Consider the following 21,961-nt stretch of genomic DNA (forward strand, 5'->3'; position numbering starts at 1 on the left):
CGTTGCTCACAACTTCAAACTAGGTTTCATGCTAACACACTGATTTGAATGAATTAAGATGTAAATACGAGCCAAATTCACTGTAAACACATTATGGAGCGGCAGGCTAGCTGGAACAGGTGCTGCATCAGCAAGGGAAAACAAAGGGCCATTAGTCTCTGTCTTCCCTTCCTTTCATTTCAATTGTGCCGGCTTCACACAGTTATGAGGGAAATGTCCTCGCGGATTACACACAATAACACTTTTCATAGAAGACTTTTTATGAGTATTGTTAAACTTTTTGTTTTGTTTTGGGGTTTTTTCTGACCTACTTTGTCTCACCTGGTCTCTGTCTTCTTCCTGTTTTGTATTGTAATATTTATTGCACAAGAGCTGTGAGACTTAGGATGGTTGCGTTAGATGTGGACTTGGTAGATAGAGACACTAAAACATTTATTCTGTAACACATATAAAATGTCTCCGCCATCAAAAGGTGATAGATGCTGATGTTCTGGTGAGATGGTTGGAGTGAAACATGGGAGAGCAGATAGACCCTGTAGTTTAATTTTACATCAAAAGATTATTTGTCTCTTTGTCACACTGAGAGCGCACAGCATGAATGGGTTGCAATAAAACTTCATGAAACACTCATGCCGGGCATCCATTAAAAAGTGTGTGTGTGTGTGTGTGTAGTAAGTATCTTGCACAATAGTATTATTTGTGTGTGTTGGTTGAGGTGTGCGTGCTTGTGTGTGTGTGTGTGTGTGTGTGTGTGTGTGTGTGTGTGTGTGTGTGTGATATGCGAACACTGGATTGCATATCAATTCAACCTCTTCCTGTGAGTTCCTATTCAGATCCAAACAGGAGTCAGGCCTATAGATGTCTCACCACACAGCACACATCATTGCCTTTTAGTCTCTGTCTCTGCCTATGCCAGCGTGAGCCATTGATCAGCAGAGGACTTCATGTCATTAGTATTGGGAAGAGCCTGTCTGAGACAGCCAGAGCAATGGCATCAAACTCCTTCTGTCTCCTTTAGTCTGTGTTTTTGTGCTCTCTGTTTTCCTTCCGCACGGGCCAACCAGCCATATGCAGAGAGAGGGAAGCACAACACAGAGATCGCCACGCCAACCAGCCTCTCTCTCTCTCATTCTGTCTCTCTCACCTGCTTTCCCTCTCTCTCACACACATGATCCTTCTTTATTTATCTGCCTCTCTCTCTCTCTCTCTCTTTATCTCTCTATCCCCTACTCTCTCAATACCTTCCACTCAGTCCCTCTTTTTCTCTTGATCCCCCCCCTCCCCTCTCTCTTTCTCTGTCTCCCCCTGGTAAGAGCCTCCTTTACTGGAGCTGTGAATGCCCAAGCTCATGATGGCCCAGGCTGTAGAGGGAGCTGATTATTATTAGCTGGACACCGTGTGGTTCAGCTCAGCCACAAGCCTCCATCCCTCTTCCACACAGTCTCACTTTCCCTTCTTGGGCCTCTGCCTGATGGCCATTGATTCCTCAGTGATGTACACACACACACAAATCCCTCCACTATACAGATCTCACAGACTACTTTCTATCTCTTCCTGTTCTCTTTCTCAATGTCTCTTTCTCTCTCACTCACTGTCTCTCTATATCCCTCTCTATCCTTTTCTCTCTCTTTCTCTTTATCTGTGTCTCTCCTACAAACACACACACACACACACACACACACACACACACACACACACACACACACACACACACAGCCCACTCGCATGTACAAACCTCACTCAGACAGCCAAACAAAACCGATGTGATTTTTCTCTCCCCCCTTTTGTCACTCACTTGCTTTCTCACTTTCTCTTATTATTTCTCTCTCTGTCTCTCTCTCTCTCTCTCTCTCTGTCTCTCTCTCTCTCACTCTCACACACACACACACACACACACACACACACACAGACTTGTACACGCAGAAACAGAAACAAACCACGATTTCACACTGAGCAGTGCCTCCGCACCTCCTGGGTAGCTTATGCAGGCTTTCTGTCTGGCTGAACTTTCTATTTCTGTGACACCACTACAAAGGTGCACTCCATGCACTGCTCTTCACACTCCAAGAGGCAGCACACGCTTACGCCTTGCCCCAAGTCACACACACACATACACATACACACACATACCCCCCCCCCCCCCCGCACACACACACACACACACACACACACACACACACACACACACACATAGGAAACACAGTCCTCAGTCCCTCTATATACTTCAAATACCTTCCAACTCCAGGTGTTTTGCACAGCATTTTCAAGGTGGGCATATTCTGCCTTCATTCTGCCTCGCCGCTCTGTCTAAAAAGTACGGCGGCGGAATGGGCAGTCATTGGTGTGCAGGTAGTCACAGAGGTGGAACGATGTCTATGAAAAAAGGCACAGCCGTCATGGTGGAACAGGGGGGGGTTATGTTATGCAGCCTAGCAGCTAACCAAAATGAAGCAGGAACACACAAATCATTAACAAAACATTTTGTACATGATATATTGTACATATTTCTATAAATGTGAAGGGCTTTCAAGAGCCTGCAAACACTAAGGTCACCTATCGCTGTTTTTGAAAGTAACAATAGGATAGTTCATTTCTGACACATATGGTGCATTCGAGACAGCTTGGAATTCGGAACGTCTGACATTATATTTCCCAGCTCCGACTCAATACAGTCATGGTCTCTACCAAATTGATACCGGTGTCAAATTGATTAAATGACGAGCCTCACTGAAGCCGGGGATATTTTTTCTCCAACTATCTAAGTCAGGGCTACGTCTTCATGTGCAGTTCCAATGCAATTTTACAAGTAGGAACTATCACAGTTTTAAACGTGGTATTATAGGTGAAGTAGATGCTATGTTAAATGCCACGCCTCTGGTTCTGCAATTCCAAATTTCTACGTGAAAGAACGCAGTGGGGGGTCATTATGCTGCCTCTGTTTGAGTCAGCATAAACAAGCAAAGGCAGCATAAAGGGGGGTCTTATTAATGCAATCATTGTGGGATCTCAGTCTAAAAAAGGACTAATGAGGGAAAAAAGGAGAGAGAAAAAACATGGAAGCTGTAATGAGAAGTGCATGAGGATGAGCAGGGATGTATTTGGGGATTATGGGGTAAGAGGGTGTTTGAATGGAACAGGAAGAATTAACAAATATCAAAGATACTACTACTGTGATTGTTCCTGTCTGTGTCAGTGTCATGAGGAAGGCATTCTTTAATTTACTGTAAATAGGTCATGGAACATGTTGAGCTAAATGCTAAATGAGAAACCGTACTGTAGATAGACAGACAGACAGACATAGAAATATCTGTACATACAACATATAATAATACAGCCACGATGTTCAATAGATGAGTTTGGTGTGAGGCAACATGGGAGACTTCACCATTGCCACCACTATTAATTACCCTGGCACTGTCTTAAGTGTTTGTCTCCGTCCCATCCTCATCCCTCTCCCCCTCCTCCCAGTCCAACATGATTAGAGCCCACAGACAGGGTCCATGGAGCAGGCGAAGCTCAGGAGCTGGAAATGGGCCGGACGTAGGCAGTGCCTGGGCCAGATTCAGGGCCCTTGATTGGGGCCTGCGCTGAGGAGAGGCTGCAGCTAAAAAAAGCTCCTTGAGCGAGAGGGGGAGTAGTGCCGCAGTTGACACCCCGACCTCAATTATCTGGCTTCCTCAAAGCGAGGGTGTCGGCCTGAGGAGAACGGCCTCGCTTGACTGGCTGAGGACCGGGGGATGCAAAGAAAATGGAAGAATCATTAGGAGGAGACGGAGTGACAGAAAACTCCACGGAGAAAAAAGCAGTTAAAAGATCTGGAAATGTCATTGTGATTTCCCACCAGTACACGTTTGGACAGCTTAGTAACTTTTAATAGCAGTGTCATAAAAAGTGTAATTTATGTTAAAGTGGCACTGATGTGACAGCTTCAGGATAAGGGAAAATATAATGTCTTATGCTGGGATAAAAAAACTGCACCCATATACCATGCTGAGGAAAAACTTATTTTTATCGCCGTTTGCAAAAAGCACAAACTTTATATCCCCTTTTCTTAGTTTGCCATTATTCTTTAAATGCAATCAGGAACCCCAGGGTGCTTACTCCACAGAATCCATCAGGCCTTGGTACTTTTGTCAGCTCTTTGCAGGTCCCGGAGACAGACAAAGCTGGAGGCTGCCACCGGCATTCTCTAAGACTTGTAATGTGTTTTTTCGACAGAGATGAAATGGACAGATATTCCTCAAAATTCAATTTTCAAACATTAGGCAAGTCCCTGGACATCTGTGGAAGATGAGGGAAAAATGCAAAGCACTAAACGTGTTCTCCTCCCTCATGACTAAGATATTTCTCTCTCTACCTCTCTCCCTCTCTCTCACTCCCTCTCTCTCTCCCTCTCTCTCTACCTCTCTCCCTCTTTCTCACTCCCTCTCTCTCTCCCTCTCTCTCTCTCTCTACCTCTCTCCCTCTCTCTCACTCCCTCTCTCTCTCCCTCTCTCTCTCTTTCTCTCCCATCTCATGTTTTCACATTTCATCAGCCTTGCTGTTTTCTTGTATATTACTAATATGCAAATAAATGCTGCTCCTCACCAAACAATCTACCTTAATCATCTGCAAATGGCTTTTCCAAATGACTAATTGCATACGTTTACCTTTAAATCAGAGTGAGCAGAGCTCATTTGGCGAGACTCGTTATCGAATATGAATTATTTATTCCTTACGCTGGCATTTCTGAAAAAGTCACCTCTGAGGCAATTACGCCGCAAGAGTAATCAATCTTTATTTCCAAGGTAAGCGATGTGAGCACGATTTATCCGAGGAAGAGGTTCAGATTTGATTGTCCTGTCAGTATAACAGGGTATACAGGACTCCAAGCTATCCCAAAGCGTGTTATGAGGAAATGTGAGAAAACAGCGCAAATTACAGGGAAAATGAATAACATTTTGTTGTCTTTCCCCATGGATTACAAACAGGATTCATCTCTCTCTCCCTCTCCATCTACCTCTCTTTATTTCTGTTTCTACCTCCTACTCATCTCTCTCGCTTGCTTTCCCTCTCTATTTCTCTATGTCTCTCCGTCATCGTTGTTGTTGTTTAGTTTTCGCTTACAATGTAAAGACGATCTCTGTGAACGTAGAAAGCTTCGGGTCATAAAAAACAGTGAAAGCAGCGGCAGCGGCGGTGAAGGCAGAACTCATTAAAACACACATTCAGGCAAAGTACACTGTAGAAGAATTAAAAAAAAGAGACAACAGAAACGACATGGCCAGGGGTGGTCCCACGTCCATATGCAAATGTGTGCACAGCAGCCTCCACGGTCTCCGCCAAACATCTCATTTAGGTATCCCATTCTGCTCGGCATTTTTACTGATCGCCTTTGAAGACAGGCTTGAATGAGTTTAGTCCAAGAATAACCGTTTGCGTGCTGGGTGGCCTTGATTGACCCGTGGCGCTTGCGTGTGAGGTTCTGGTTTTTATCCACGCTTGTTCCTCTGATCAGACGTCCTCTGGACCACAGTGAAGGCAACCAGGAGTTACAGCCAGATGGTTGGGCAGGGGGACCTGCCGGTGTGTTTTGCCTACGGGCATTTAACCAGTAAAGGAGGGGGAGGTCCCTTAAGGGGATGGAAAGATTGAGGGCGGCTGAGCAGCTAAACAGGAGTGGGTGGAGAGAAGAGGAAGAAAGAGAGAGAGAAAAAGAGAGAGAGAGTGAGAGGTCACTAAGCAGGAGAGAGTAGGGGTAGAAAAAGAGAAAATTGAGATGACGAGGAAGAAGACGAGTGTCCTTCCGAATCCTCTTCTCCCTGTGTGTTGGGGGTCAACTCTTGCCCAGACGTAGCAGGGGGATACTTTGAGCCTGGGGAGCCATCTTGGCCGTGGGTTACCGGGCAGATTGCCAGTGCCGCTCAGGTTGACTCCTGGGCAGAGCACCGCGCGGCACAGGCTGGCATACATTTAGAGCTTCAGACGCTGAACTCAACCCAGACACAGAGAGTGAGGGCAGCAGCAGCACGGCTGAGGGTGGGGCAGAGAGAGGAGGGGAAGAGAAGAAGGGAGTGGATGAGTGGAAAGGAGAAAAGGAGAAACGGAGGGAATCAGAATCTGAGAAAGAAAGAGAAGAGGGATGGAGGGGTCCCCTATGTGGCCCCCTCTAGTTCTCCGTCCTCTGGGTCCCCTATGTGGCCCCCTCTAGTTCTCTGTGGAGTTGAGCGGAGTCGAGTAGGGTGGTGGCCTGATTTTTTCTCCTGTTTGCATGAGTGCAAATGCTTGACAGCATGGGAACACAAAGCTGTGTGTATGTGTGTGTGTGTGTGTGTGTGACTGTGTGTGTGTGTTCGTGTGTGTGTGTGTGTGTGTGTGTCTGTGTGTGTGTGTGTGTGTGTGTGTGTGTGTGTGTGTGTGACTCAGTCTGTGTGTTTTTTTTTTCTGTGAGTGTGTGTGTGAGTCTATCTCTGTGTGTGGGTTTTCGTGTGCATTGTCTGTGAGTATCTGTGAATGTGTGTGGGGAGCTCTTATCGCTTACGGTCACCAAAATGTTATCAGTGAATTGTGCTCGGTGGGGGCTTTCTGGCTTCCTCTCAGACGCTATCGGATAAAAAGAGGTGTTTGAGGAGGGGTTGATGTTAACCCCCAGGGGTCTTCCTCCCTCTCATCTGCCCATCTCCCTCGCTCATTACGAAGTGCTGGAGGTAATCAGGACATTCTGGCTGCCGTGTTCACCAGACACCCCTCTCTCCCTTATCAGTCAACCTACAGGGCCTCTTCCCATCGTCTGGGACTATGTTACATGAGTACACAGAGAGATTAGGTACACTGGCTTTGTCCTGGTGCATTTATCAGTAGGCGTGTCTCCTCCTCACTCATGTGTTTTGTTTCAGTTCAGTGTTGTTCAGTCTTTCTATGTTATTTTACTGGACTCGCAGAATCGGTTGGGAACTCATTAAGAGTAGTTTCTGATACTTCTTGAGGAATTGTAGAGCGTTTTTTGTTTGGGTTTCTCGCCACGCAAGCTATGCAGGTACTGCATTCCAATTTTTGAGCAGAAAAAGAGTCTTCCTGTGTTTGTATTCACTCTCATTATTTGATTCCTCTCCAATTTGTCTGTGTTTGATTTTTTCCAGTGTGCAGACAGAAAGCTTAATGCATCCTGTGTTATGTTGAAATATGCAGTGTGTGTGTGTGTGTCTGCGCCGTTGATGTACTGTTAAAGGCCTTACTAACGAACAGCTCCTGATTGGCGTGATTAGATTAATAGTCCATTTCTGCCCAAATAGCTGTAGCCACAGTAATTTGCATAAATGAGATAGATATCACATAAAGGGATTAAACGTGCTTTTGTCTGGCCTTTCTGTGGAATTATAATCACAGTGCCTTCCCATGGAAAGTTTTTTTTTTCATATTCTTTAATTACCACACATTTTTTATTAAACGATGAAGCAATGAAATCTAAGTCTAAATCCTTCTTTCTCTCTCTTTGTTGTAGGATTATTTGATGACACACATGTATGGTAACGCGGCGAGGGACGACCTGTGGAACAAGCTCTCTGAGGTAACACTGCAGAAGAGTCTCTGCCCCCCCCCCCCCCCCCCCCCCCCGCCCGCCCAACCCTCTCCCACCCCCATCCTGTCCACTCCCTCCAGTGGCCACCATCACCTACCTAACACACAACCCATGTACCAGCCTCGCCATCAGGGGCAAAAGCAGTGCTTATCTGAGGTTCAAAGCAAAGGAAAAGTGTTCTATTTCATCCCATCCTAGTTCTGACCTGTGCAGTTCCTGCATACCTTGAGAATCTGAGAGTCTTCGTTTTATAGCCTTCTCATTTCGATTGTGATGGTTTTTGGCCATGTGAAGGAGAGATAAACACACCTGTCATTGTCACGAGCCATGTAGACGCTTTACTATACTCTATAGTTTCCGCTCAGGGTCAGTAAATCTGTCAAAACATCAAAACAGCTTTTAAAGCATAACAGTTAGCCAGTTTTCTACCTTTTATCTGGCTGCTGTTGTTGGTGTTTGTTGGCTGTCACCTAGTTAGCGCACTACTTATAAACAAAACTCTGTATCTCCTCTTTAATGTGCTGTCAAAAACAAAGTGTCATATAGTATATCGACAAGGAAGAAATTAAAAACTAGGTTTAGATCTGTGGTTAGGATTAGTTTCAGAGTCAGATTGAGGTCAAAGTTTGTTGACAGTTGGTTAATAGTTAGTGGAGGGAGGATTATGCAGCAATATTGTTAAATGTTTGTTGTATATTTATCACAATGTCACTGGTAGTTTACTGACTTTCTCTTTCCGATTTTCCAACCATTCACAAATCCTGCCTCATGTTATCGGATCTTCCAGGCTAGTTACATACCAGGAGAGAAGTGAAAGGTCACTGTTGTTTTCCATTACCAAATCACACAACGGGGATTTAAATGTCCCTGTCACTCAGGCGCTAACAAGTTCAATCTGCCAATATTAAATGGAGTGTTAGTCAAACGCTGTAACCAGAGACGGCCGGAGTGCCGCGGAGAAAGAGAGAGAAGAAAAGCGGAAGGGAGTCAGGCAGTGATCGGTCTCATTACAGACCTAAAGATAATAATGCCGTCTGAGGGACGAGTCAGACACTCCATTTTGTGTGAGCGTGTCTGTCTGATATTGAAAAAGTGGTGTCCTGGGGTTGACAAAGAGCAGCCATTAGGAGGTTATAAATCACTTGGTGCGTCCCGGCCAGTGCAATAGTCTACTTGTTGTTTGACACGAAAACAAAACTGCTGATTGGACCTTGCAGCAGTTGCTGAAGCATCCAGGTGCCTTTGGACTCTATAGACCTGTGCGTCTATGGTGTAACAAACTGCATTCTGGGATTCAAGTAGAGTCGGTTGGTCTGCCATGATTCCACACAGATCTCTAAATGTCATCAGCTCAGCTCGCATAATGATATGCATATAGTTATGTGCATTCTCAAAGCTGTTATAAGAGCATAGCTGCTTAGCATAGAGTCTACGTCATATAGAGTAACCACAACATTTGCATTAGCTAGCAAGGTGACAACAATCTGAAATAATGACAACAGGATATCTTAGAATGGAATTTCTGATGACACCCCCCAATTCCATTTCTATTTGTCTTTTCTATCAGCATGCATAGGTATATAATATATATGTTGTATAATAATAATAATAATAATGAGTGTATACTCATTTGTCATGGGTATGAATTATGGACCACGGAAATAAACAATGGTACTGCCATTGCCAAATAAAAAAAAAAAAATTAAATTTAGCTTAAATTGAGATTTTCTTCAATGACAGACAGGTTTGTTCACAGACACTCCTCTCATGAGACCATCTCTCCCCCTCCTCAATAACGGCGTCTGTCACAGGGCTGATGACGAATTTCACAACACAACCATCCGTGACAGCCAATCATTTAATGAATACAGATATCCTCACCATTCCCCTTTATATTTAACAAATCCAATTTGCTGCAATAATCCAGCGGTTCTCTGGCCGCCACAAAGCCCCATTGTGAAACCCATTGACCCCAAAGGCTTCGCCTCCTTGCTCTCCTCATAATTATTTTCCACTTGGGCTCGAGGTGTCCCCGGCTCGCCGTTCCAATTGTTATTCCTCGGAGAATAGACGTGTATTTGCCCCTTACCTGCAGTCAAAAATGAGAGCTCTTTCTTTTGTGTTGGAATGCGCTCTCACACAGTTCTGTTTCTCTCTCACACACACACACACACTCACACACACACACACACAGACACACACACACATCCACACACACACAGACACACACACACACACACACACACAGACACACACACACACACACACACACACACACACACACACTCACACACACACACACTCTCACACACACACAGACACACACACACTGACTGCCACAATGTAAGTCACACTAATGAGAGGGTAGCTTTAGAGGAGTGTTTCCCCCCCTGTGTGGTTACCATGGCTGCCTCCTCTCTCTCTCACACACACACACACAGAGGGAGGGGGGGAGGGTGTATTCTCGTCTGGCAGCTGTGTCAATCCAACGCCTGGCTGACTACGCACAGGTATACCACAGCACATGCTTATGAAGCGCAGTTTATTGCTAGTGAAGATGAGGGCATTTTTGTACTGTCACTGTGTGCAATAGACATGTACTATGATAGCTGGTCATCCCACACACAGAAGAAACTCACACACACACACTGACACACACACACCACTGGGCCTTAGTCATTATATTCAGACTATGTAGTCCATTCCCGAAAGTTTGTGTCATTAACTTTAAAATTACTTATTTTAGTTAATAATATACAATGATGAAACAGAATGGTTGAATGGACATTAATACATTTCTTCTATTAACGCTTATGACTAGCTCTTTATCTCATTACTCATTTAATCCACTGGTGGAGATTACCTCATTTATATCACAACAGCCATTATCCCTGCCTGATAAGAATGAGTTTCCTCTAATGATCAAATCAGCGCATGGCAGGTGTGTGGTACATTGGCAAACAATCTCAGATAGCCCTCGTTGGGCAACAACATAATCTCCTACCTTCATTTTTACACATGTATCGTCTGCCTTTCTGGAATACAAATGTCGGCGAGATAGGAGGTAGGAGATTAAAAGGACGGGGCAAATGTTTTGAGAGGGGATATCACTGGTTATCAGCTGATGCAGTGGTTGGTGTGAAAACATACATGAAACTTTGAGGAAAGTTGGTCACCTTCATATGCAGCGGAACTCAAGTGTACTTTAATTAAATAACCAGAAATAGTCTTCCCTTGATGTCCCAGTTTTGGACTGCTTGAGCTATGAGAGGAATGAGAAGTATGATTACCTCTTTCTTCACTGCAGCCTTTTAATTAAGGTGCAGTGCCCTCCAGAATTATTGGCACCCTTATTTAATGTGAGTCAAAAAGGCTGATGAGAATTCTTCTCACTGTTTATCAAATGTTGTCTTTACTTTACTAAATGTATAAATTCCATATTCATCCTTTACCACAAGAAAAAAAAGTCCCAGGTCATCACAAAACAATGTATTTATTATTATGATGATTTAGTTTATTATTGGCAGCCCATCATTTTGTATTTTGTGCAAACCCCCTTTGCCAAGAGAACAGCACGCAGTCTTCTCTTGTCATGTCTTATCAGACTTATGAGTCTTATAGTCTTATAAGAACACACAAGAAAGGATTATTGCTCATTCCCCAATGCAGAATCGCTTCAGATCCAGGGTCTTCTCTTGGACACTCTCTTATGGAGCTCAACCCACAGGTTTTCAATTGAATTCAATTCAAGGTCAGAGGACTGGGATACATGGCGAAAGCTTTACTTTTGTGATCATTTAACCATTTTTCAGTGGATTTGGATGTGCGCTTTGGATTGTTGTCCTTCTGGAAGATCCAACCTATGACCAAGTCTTAGCTTCTTGGCAGAGGCAATCAGATTTTAATTCAAAATCACCTGGTACTTCCTGGAAATCCATAATGCCACGCATGTGAGCAATACTGCCGGGGCATTTGGAGGAGAAACATCATCACAGATCCTCCACCATATTTAACGCTTGGAATTTGGTGCTTTTCTCTGTAGCCATCTTTGTTTCTATGCCAAATCCACCTTGAGCATTTGGAGTCAAAGAGGTCTATTTTTGCTTAGTCTGATCACCTGTCCCAGTTAGAGTTGGTGTGGAGGTGATGTGATATGGTGGATTTGGAGGCATGGTGACCCCAAAATGTTACCAAACACATGACACCAAACTGTGGTATGTGGATTCACTTTACTTCTCTGACCATCCTCCTCACTGTGGTTGCTGATCAAATAGACTGGCATCCTCTTCCAGGCTGGTTCATGATCGTTTTGAATTTCTTCAAGTTAATTAGAACGTAATGATTGCCCTAACTGTTGATATGCTGCGAGCAGCAATTTTCTTGTATCCATTCCCTGATTTGTGCAAGTCAAAACACTTTTGCCCTATTGCTATGGAATGCTCGTGAATCTTTCCCATGGTGATGGATGACTAAGGGATTTGGGCTCTGTGTCACCTCCTTTTTATACCCCAGTGAAACAGGAAATCGTTCACGACTGCTTACAAATTCCTCAACACTTAAGCCAACTTAGAATTAGTTAAATATGAGTGGGATCATACTTTGTTTACTTTTTATTCATTCAAATGTCTTGTTGCTTGTTATTAGGGGTGCTAATAATTGTGACATATGTGATTTTGTTTTAAATGTCTTTTTCTCTTTTATATTATATTAGGATTAATAAATGACTGTTATTTTTTATAAGCCTTTTCAATCATCTTTAGCAAGGCTGCCAATCATTCTGTAGGGCACTGTACAGAGTGTTTTAGATTGTAAAGAACATGACAAAAACAAGTGTTTAATGTGCATAATAATATATATAATATGTATTATCTGCTATTAAGTAAATATTCAGGCCCAAAGAAACCTGACCATATTTTTCTAACAATAGTACCTAGTATAAATGATAAATGTAGCTTCCTTAGAGAAGCCAGAGGTCTTCTCCTGTCTTTCCCAGAGTGCTATGGTGGGGACAGCCAAACCTGTCCATACAAACCAGATTATTCACACCTATTGGAACAACGCAATCACAGAATAGGCAATGGCTAATTGTTAGTGAGTAATTCAGTTCAGCTGGTTAGCCCAGGGAGCACGAATACTGCTAAGAGTATGACTGGACAATACTGTCATTTGCTCTGAGTGAGAGCGTACACTAAATGTACATGTACAATATTGTTCATGTCATTCAGGCCATGCAGAGGGAAGGCAAAGACATCAACATCAAGGAGGTGATGGACCGCTGGACGCTGCAGATGGGCTACCCAGTGGTCACCATTAGCAAGAACGAAAGCCTGGACAATGCCGTCACCGTCACCCAGGAGCACTTTGTCTACGACATGGACGCCAAGATACGAGACCCAGAGCTCTTCAACCGAAGGTACATCTCCTTACTCCTGTCATGGTGACCTATGACTTCCAGCTGCTATAAGGTTAGCTGTGATTCATCATAAATAACTGCATTACCCACATGAAGCCAAGACTAAAGCAGTGAGTATAGATTTTTCTCCCTGAAATTCATTGTATTCTGTGCACAGACTCGGTACAATATGGCAGAACACTGACTCTGGCCTTTTTGGGTGAATTTCTCCTGACTGCTGTGTTTTAAATGAAAAGGCGTGTTGTGAATTTTGTCGAAGGCTTGACACAATCAGCAACCCTCTCCGCTAGATGCTTTGATGATAAGCTTTGGTCAGGTCATGGCTAGGCCAGAGTTGGAAAAGAGCTGGGGAGAGGAGATTGAAAGAGATTGGGGAGAAGAAAGAACGAATGAAGAGAGAGAGAAAGAGAGAGAGAAGCTGTGAGAGGTCAGAGTGATAAACCAGAGGAGGTGTTTACTCACAATGCTGCAGTTCAAACGTACTCTATTTTGCCACAAGGAAAGACACAACCATCCACAGAATTCACCAGAGGCAGCTATTCAAACATCTCTGTTTTCCTCTCACCTTTACTTCACCTCACAATGTGAGACTTCTCACTGACCCAGAACCCCAAACATATTACATTTAGCAGTCCACCTGGATCCTTGCCCCCCCTTGTTACCTTGTTGTCAGAGAAAAGATCCAGAACAGATTTGGCCCAGTGCCACCATACACCTCAGCTGCCTCAGCTGTTGTCTGGCTGAAGGTTGACTGGAGGTAAAGAAAAAAAGAAAAAACACTACTGGAAGCAGCTGACTGTGGTACCGACCTGTGCAGGACACGGCTCGTGGTTGCCAGATCTGTGCCAAATCTGGGCTAAATCCCCATTAGCCTCAGCTGCTGTCTGGGTGAAGGCTGGCTGAAGTGCGCTGGAGCAGGCCTGATATGATGCAGATAGACCCAGTGTTACCTCACCTAATGGAAGAGAATAGGTCCACTCCCGGAAGCATCTGACTCCGGAGCAGATGTGGCCCAGAACCACCAAACCCGGGCCAGATCTGGGCCGAATCCGTATCAGCCTCAGCCGTTTTCTGGCTGAAGGTTGCCTAAGGGGGTGTATCCATATAGCATTTATTTAAAAAAAAAAAATCAGCATCAGTGTTTTTTTTCAGTTGTTCCCAAATGAGGCATGAGAGCGCATGAGGCCAGCTGGAGGAAGAATGCTTCACCCAGTGTTTTTTTTTTTGCAGCCGCTCTGAGCGCTTTGCTTCAAGTTGAAAAAAGGCTGCTGGTGTCGTTAAAGATAGATAGATATCGTTGTCATAGAAACAAAACCCACGCGCAGCATGGAAGTGCTTTCTTGATGAAGCGCTGGCGTGAAGTGCTCCCCGGCGCCCTGCCAGCGCTTTCCTGCCGCTCTATGGACGCACGCCTTTAAGGTGTGCTGGAGGCGAAGAAAAGGAAAGATCAAAAGAGCCGCTACTGGAGGCCGCTGACTGCCGTGGATCTGGTCTGATATTGCCTGGTTCTGGGTCACATGCGGACCGGAACCGTATCAGCATGAACTGCTGTTTGGGTGAAGGTTGAGTGAGGTGTGGTGGAGCAGGCCTGACATGTGCAGATAGATTAGTTTAATCCCCCATTAAGGCTCGATGAATAATTCAGTGTCACCTCTGCACCAATTCGAGGGGGCCTTGATTTCTTTCCTTTTTTTTTTTTGGTGCCAGAATGCTTGCGGTTGAAATGCTGTAAGGATCGACCGGGCATCTTAATGGATCTCCCCCCTCTCTCCTGTCAGCGCGTGTTTACGAGAGTGTTGCCGGGGCAAGATGAGACACCCCGCGGAGCGCCGGTATCGCTGCAGGAAGGGAAGGATGGGAGCGAGGAAGAGGAGGTTGTGAGAACGCACCTTTTCTGTTACGTGCGGCGGCTGCAGATGCAGCACAGCCGCGGGTTTCGTTAATTTATCACGCGCTGCATTGTTTTCCTGCCGAACCCGCTGCTGCGGCAGCGCCAGTATTTAACTCCGCTCGTCCCCCCTTCAGCTGGAGTATAATTAAAGCGCGAGGACATTTCAGGGTGAAGTTGGGAGTGTGATGAGTGATTGGTGACACCACCAGAGATGACAGAAGATTCCGGAAGGGCTCCGTCCCAGCGCTGTTGTCTAAGAAGACAAATCGATGACTTTGCCGTGTGAAAATCCAAATAGAAGGCATCGCTGTACTGCCGATGTTGGAAACAAACTTTATCACTGTGTTGGTAAAAAAAAAGGGCTGATAATAGACCTTTTTACTCCCTGGTTGCTGCCAAGATTCACCTCTTGCTGCATTGATCTGGCCCATCCAGAGTGTGGTGAGCTGAATATCAGGCGCCTCCTTGCATTACTCTCCCCTCTTTAAACTCGCGAGGCGTTTCTCACTCCCGCTGCCACATCCAAGTCTCCGCGGAGGAACCGCCGCTGGCTGTGTTTGATTCTCCCACAGCCAAAGCCCCCCCGTTTATAAGCAGACAGGCTAGAACCGGGCCATTCTAAGGAAAGCGCTTTTTAGTGGTATTGATGGAAAAAGAAGGGAGACAGGGACAGAGGGGGAGGGAGAGGGGAGGTGAGTAAGGGAGACTGAGAGAGACAGTAAGGGAGAGAAAAAGAGAGGAAACAGAGAAAGACAGAGAGAGAGAGAGAAAGGGCGCAAGAGTGAGGGAAAGAGAGGGAGAGAGAGAGAAAGTGCAAGACAGACAGTGAGAGAGATGTAAGAGAGTGAGACAGAGAGAAAGAAATTAAAAGAGAGTGAGGAGAGTAAGAGAGTGTGACGGACCAAGCCTTGGGTAACCGTCTATCCATGGGTATGGCCAAAGCTCAGAGTCAGAGTAAAGTTTTTCAGTTTTTTTTTTGGTTTATTATTTTTCAAAGTTCAGGAATCCATAAGTCATTCACAAACTTCATCACTTCAAATCCATAAGACATTCACAAAATTCCTAAAAAGAACAGAATTCTGCTAAGCCTCTAAATGACTAGAGGACAGCCATCAGCAGTTCCCAGAGATGCATATACCTTACCAACCCCCCCTCAAGACAGAACAAATCCACATATATAGAAAGGTGGTCAGCACCATATAAAAAGGAGGGGTATACAAAATAATCAATTAGTGTTTCAGTGCACAATATAAACCCTGAAACACCCACACAGTGTTCACAATGTGCTAAATATATAATTAGAATAATATCTATCTAATACATCCTAATCGCTGGCCTGTAAAAAAAGACATTATACTGAAGTGGTTTGGCCAAACCATTTCTCTTGTCCCAACCGCCACAACAGGGAATCACCACCCTGATTAAGGTAGGAACCGTATATAAGTTCCCACTGGTTCCGGTGGCGCTTCTTAGCCGTTGCACCGACAATCAAACACGAGCACCCAAACAGCTGGCAATCCACTCCACGAGTCTCTCGGTCTACTCAATAAATGTAGGAAACCACGATTGTTGTCCTAGCCTCCTTTCCGTATGTATCTTCCATGTATGTGTGTGTGTGAGAGGAAGAGAGAGAATGGGAGAAATAGTTGCGTCTGTATATCCGTGTGCGTGTGTGTGTGTGTGTGTGTGCGCGCGATTGTATGCAAGTGCAATGTGTGTTAGCGGTTGTGGATCCAGGTAGATGTGCGGTCGCATTGGGACCGTCACACACCCCCCCACCTCTAGTCTCACGCTGGTAAGCGGGAGAGGAAGTCAGCAGTGGTGTTATTCCGTCCTGGGATATGGTTAATTATAAACCGGTATGGCTGCATAGACAAGTACCACCGGGTAATCCTTGCATTGGAATCCCGCATGCGATCCATCCATTGCAGTGGCCGGTGGTCTGTCTCCAAGAGAAACTCCTGGCCCAAGAGGTAGTACCTGAAGGCGTCAAGTGCCCATTTCACCGCCAGGCACTCCTTCTCGACTGTGGAGTATCTCACTTCCCTTGGAAACAGCTTCCGGCTGATGTATGCCACAGGATGTTGCTGATCGGGCTCACCCTGAAGAAGCACCGCACCTAAGCCTAAATCAGAGGCATCAGTCTGCAACACAAACTTTTTCTCAAAATCTGGACAATACAACACAGGTTCATTGCACAAAACATTCTTTATGTCATAGAAGGCCTCCTTTGCCTCCCCAGACCACTGTACTTGGACTGGGCAGTTTTTCCGTGTCATATCAGTAAGGGCTGCTGCCCTAAGAGAAAAGTTTGGTACAAACCTCCTGTACCAACCTGCCATGCCCAAAAAGGATCGCACCTGGGTCTTATTCTGGGGCAATGGGCAATTCTGTATGGCTGCCAGTTTCTGTACTTGAGGCTTGATAAGCCCCCCCCCCTATTACATACCCAGATATTCCGTCTCCTTTTTGGCAATCGCACACTTGGCTGGGTTGATAGTAAGGCCAGCTGACTCTATCCGCAGCAACACCTCTGTCAGATGCGTGAGGTGCTCCTCCCACGATGAGCTATATATGATGACATCATCTAGGTATGCTGCTGCATAGCCGTTGGTCCCAACCAACACCTGGTCCATCAACCTCTGAAATGTTGCTGGTGCTCCGTGCAAACCGAATGGCATCACGGAAAAATGGAACAGCCCCCAGGGGGTCCGGAAAGCCGTTAATTCCTTAGCAGACTTATTGGGGGGAACCTGCCAGTAGCCCTTAACTAAGTCAATGGTCGTCAGCCATTTAGCAGAGCCTAAGGAGTCAATCAGGTCATCAATTCTGGGTGCTGGGTAAGAATCAAACTTGGAAACTGAATTCAGATACCTGAAATCGACGCAGAACCGTAGACTCCCGTCTTTTTTCGGCACCAATACCACTGGGCTGCACCATTCGCTCTTAGACGGCTCGATAATGCCCATAGCCAACATCTGGTCCACCTCCTCCTTCAAAGTGGCCAGAAGACGCTCAGGGATTCTATAGCTCCTGCGGCGGGACTCTGCCCCCTCACACAAGGTAATCTGGTGCTCCACCAGACTAGTGCGCCCTGGTTTTTCTTCAAACAGGGCTGGCCTGCAAAGAACCTGAATGTCAGCTTGCTGGGTCGGAGACAGATGGCTGAGTTCAAGGGCGCCCTCTGATGGTAGTGGTAGGTACTGCTCCTCTACCTCGTCCTCATCTGGCACCTGCCGAATCATGAGCGCATCTATTCCTGTCTCTGGTCTCTCATGCCACTCCTTCAGGAGATTGATGTGTAACACCCGTCTGGAGCGCTTCTGTCCTGGTTTAACGACTTCATAGGTGGTAGACCCTAGTTTACGGGTGACCTCAAAAGGGCCCTGCCATTTTGTCAACAGTTTGCTTGTATCACTAGGCAGCATCACCAACACCTTATCTCCTGGTCCAAAACTCCTTGGTCTGGCTCTTTGGTCATAATAGTTCCTTTGGCGTTGTTGTGCATGTTTCAGGCTCTGTTGGGCAAGCTGTGCCATGCTCGTCAACCGCTCCCTCATCTTCAAAACGTAAGAAAGCACATTCTGGGCCTCTGGGACCTCCTGGTCTCCCATCCAGGCCTCTTTCAGCAGTGACAGGGGTCCTCGCACTTCCCGGCCGTACATTAACTCAAAGGGTGAAAATCCTGTGGATGCTTGCGGGACCTCCCGGTATGCGAAAAGGAGATATGGAAGCCAGCTGTCCCAGTCCGCTCCTGATTCACTCACGAACTTCCGTAGCATCTGTTTTAGGGTCTGGTTAAACCTTTCTGTCAGCCCATCCGTCTGCGGATGATAGGGGGTAGTCCGTATGCCCTTAATCCCTAGCAGCTGATATACCTGCCTCAACAGCTCTGACATAAAGTTTGACCCTTGATCAGTTAGTATGGTCCGAGGGAAACCCACCCTAGAAAACATCCGAATCAGACAGGTGGCTACATTCCTAGCCTTTACTGTCTTCAGGGCAAAAACCTCTGGATACCTCGTTGCATAATCTGTAATGACCAACATATACCGGTTACCAGCTTTGCTTGCGCTCAAGGGGACCTACCACATCCATTCCTAACTGCTCAAAGGGTATCCCCACTACCGGAAGAGGCTCTAAAGGGACTTTAGGGGGTCCTCTGCTGGTGGTTCTCTGACACTCTGGGCATGTCCTACAAAACTCTGCAATTTCCCTGGCCATATTAGGCCAAAAGAAATGCCGGCTAATTCTGGCAATAGTCTTTTGCCTGCCCAAATGACCTGCCCACGGGATGGAGTGGCCCAATTCCAGGACTACACCTCTAGCCTTCTGAGGAACCACCATCCTTGCCTCTGAACCATCTCCTTTGTACAACACCCCATTACTTACAGAGAAACTATCCCCTGGCTCCCGCCTATTAGTCTGACTAAGCGGTCTTTCCCCCTGAGCCTGCTGATATAACAAGCCAATATCTGGGTCTTGCTGCTGCATTGCCCCAATGTCCTGAGGGATTCCTAAAGGTGCCCTAAGCTGCTCCACACCAAATTCCTCCATGTGGGCGGCTCCAAATTGTAATTTATCATGTCTCCTCTGCCTTTTAGACTTCCTTGTCTTACCTGGCTGAGCCTCTATGTCGGCATTATAGAAAGGCAATGCAGAGAGTGGTAGCTCCACCTCACCCTGCTTAGCCATGGCCCGTGTTATAGCCAGGTTACAGTCTTTCTTAGCCACTGCCAGATCTAACAAAAGTGGAAAATCTTAGCCCAAAATCACTGGATATGGCAAATCATCTACCACACCCACTTCCAAGAAATAAGGCTGTCCCTGAACCTTCACATATACCGAAGCTGTTGGATACGGTCTTTCCTCCCCATGCACACATCGCAGTCTGGTCACCACAGAGTAATTCCTACCCTCTATTGGAACTAAGTCAGAGGAAACTAGCGACTGCATGCTCCCGGTGTCCACTAGTGCCCTAACCTCCCGTCCATTCAAGACTACTGTGCAACAATGAGCGCTATCGGCTATTTGGAAAACTAGGTCTAGGTACAGTGCAGACATTAGCTTGGTTAGCTGGATTATTGGGGCATTGCGGTCTTGCATGGCCTTCCTGTCCACACTGAAAACACACAAGAATCCTGGGGCCACTAGACCTAAAGGTAGGGCTCTGTTTGGTCGGACCACCCCTATCACCGGCAAACTTACCCTCACTGTTGGTCCTCATGGGCGGCTGAGGAGGCCGATAGGGCTTCCTGAAGTCTCTACTTTCTCGCCATTGGCCATACGTCCAGGCCTGTGCTTTGTGCCGGGCTGCCACAAAGACATCTGCCAGGGAAGCAGCTTCAGCGGCAGAGCTGGGGTTACGCTCCTTTATCCATATTTGGAGATCTGGAGAGACCATTCGAAGGAACTGTTCCAAAACAAATACTCAGCAATCTCCTCTTTAGTGTGTTGTTGGGGCTGCACCCCATTTCTGATATACGTCTTTCAATCTTACGTACAGTTCCTTTGGGGTCTCATCTTCTCTCACCTCTGTTGCCCTAAATTGCAACCTGTAGGTTTCTTGATTAATGTTGTATTTGTCCAGTATGGCCGCCTTCACTTTTTCATAATCCAATGACTCTTCCTATCCATGTTCACATATGCTGCCTAGCTTTGCCCGTCAGAAGAGCCACTAACCGACTGCCCAGTCAGTTGTAGGCCACTGACACGCCTCTGCTATTCTCTCAAAGGTTATTAAAAAAATGCTCAATGTCATCCGTCTCGTTCAATCTGAGCAGACGGGGCTCTCTCTCAATTCCCACCTGACCACGGACTCGGCTGCTCAGCCGCTGTGACTCTGGTGGTAGCCCAAATCTATCACTTCTGCCCAAACTGGGTTCCTCTTCAAGATCTGGAGTAGGTCGTTCATGCACCTCGCGTTGTAGTAAACCAAACTGGTGTTGCATTGTCTTTCCACCGGGCCTCCTGCCGTGCCGCCTCTTTCTCCTGCCAATCATCTCTGTTCTGCTGAACGGAGAGATGTTTCCGGAACATGTCTCTGAGCTCCTGAAGGGAGCCATCTTCAGACACCTGGGCCAATTCTGGGTCTACGCCGGTCTCTTCTCCTGCCACTCGTGGCTTTTTAGGCCCCATGACGTCCAAAGAACAACAGCCACAAACAGATGAAGCAACCAGGGACGGGAAACTATGAAAAAAAAAAAAATTATAATCCACTCACTCTTGTCCTCTGTTGGCCCGATCCCACCGCTGCCACCAATTGTGACGGACCAAGCCTTGGGTAACCGTCTATCCATGGTATGGCCAAAGCTCAGAGTCAGAGTAAAGTTTTTCAGTTTTTTTTTTGGTTTATTATTTTTCAAAGTTCAGGAATCCATAAGTCATTCACAAACTTCATCACTTCAAATCCATAAGACATTCACAAAATTCCTAAAAGAACAGAATTCTGCTAAGCCTCTAAATGACTAGAGGACAACCATCAGCAGTTCCCAGAGATGCACATACCTTACCCACCTCCTCAAGACAGAACAAATCCACATATATAGAAAGGTGGTCAGCACCATATAAAAAGGAGGGGTATACAAAATAATCAATTAGTGTTTCAGCGCACAATATAAACCCTGAAACACCCACACAGTGTTCACAATGTGCTAAATATATAATTAGAAATAATATCTATCTAATACATCCTAATCGCTGGCCTGTAAAAAAAGACATTATACTGAAGTGGTTTGGCCAAACCATTTCTCTTGTCCCAACCGCCACAACAGGGAATCACCACCCTGATTAAGGTAGGAACCGTATATAAGTTCCCACTGGTTCCGGTGGCGCTTCTTAGCCGTTGCACCGACAATCAAACACGAGCACCCAAACAGCTGGCAATCCACTCCACGAGTCTCTCGGTCTACTCAATAAATGTAGGAAACCACGATTGTTGTCCTAGCCTCCTTTCCGTATGTATCTTCCATGTATGTGTGTGTGTGAGAGGAAGAGAGAGAATGGGAGAAATAGTTGCGTCTGTATATCCGTGTGCGTGTGTGTGTGTGTGTGTGTGTGTGCGTGCGATTGTATGCAAGTGCAATGTGTGTTAGCGGTT

The 21,961-nt window shown here is 45.9% G+C and overlaps 1 protein-coding gene across 1 annotated transcript in view; it reads left to right on the forward strand.

The window, feature by feature from the left end:
* The window catches only part of LOC105892297 (thyrotropin-releasing hormone-degrading ectoenzyme), a 133,839-nt gene that overhangs the window by 78,561 nt on the left and 33,317 nt on the right, over positions 1-21,961 (forward strand). Inside the window, exons 8-9 of the mRNA XM_031558292.2 lie at positions 7,481-7,546; positions 12,784-12,971. Coding sequence (XP_031414152.1) covers positions 7,481-7,546; positions 12,784-12,971 — 254 coding nt within the window. The remainder of the gene's footprint in view (positions 1-7,480; positions 7,547-12,783; positions 12,972-21,961) is intronic.

This window comes from Clupea harengus, chromosome 21 (assembly GCF_900700415.2).
Source record: "Clupea harengus chromosome 21, Ch_v2.0.2, whole genome shotgun sequence".
NCBI lineage: Eukaryota > Metazoa > Chordata > Actinopteri > Clupeiformes > Clupeidae > Clupea > Clupea harengus.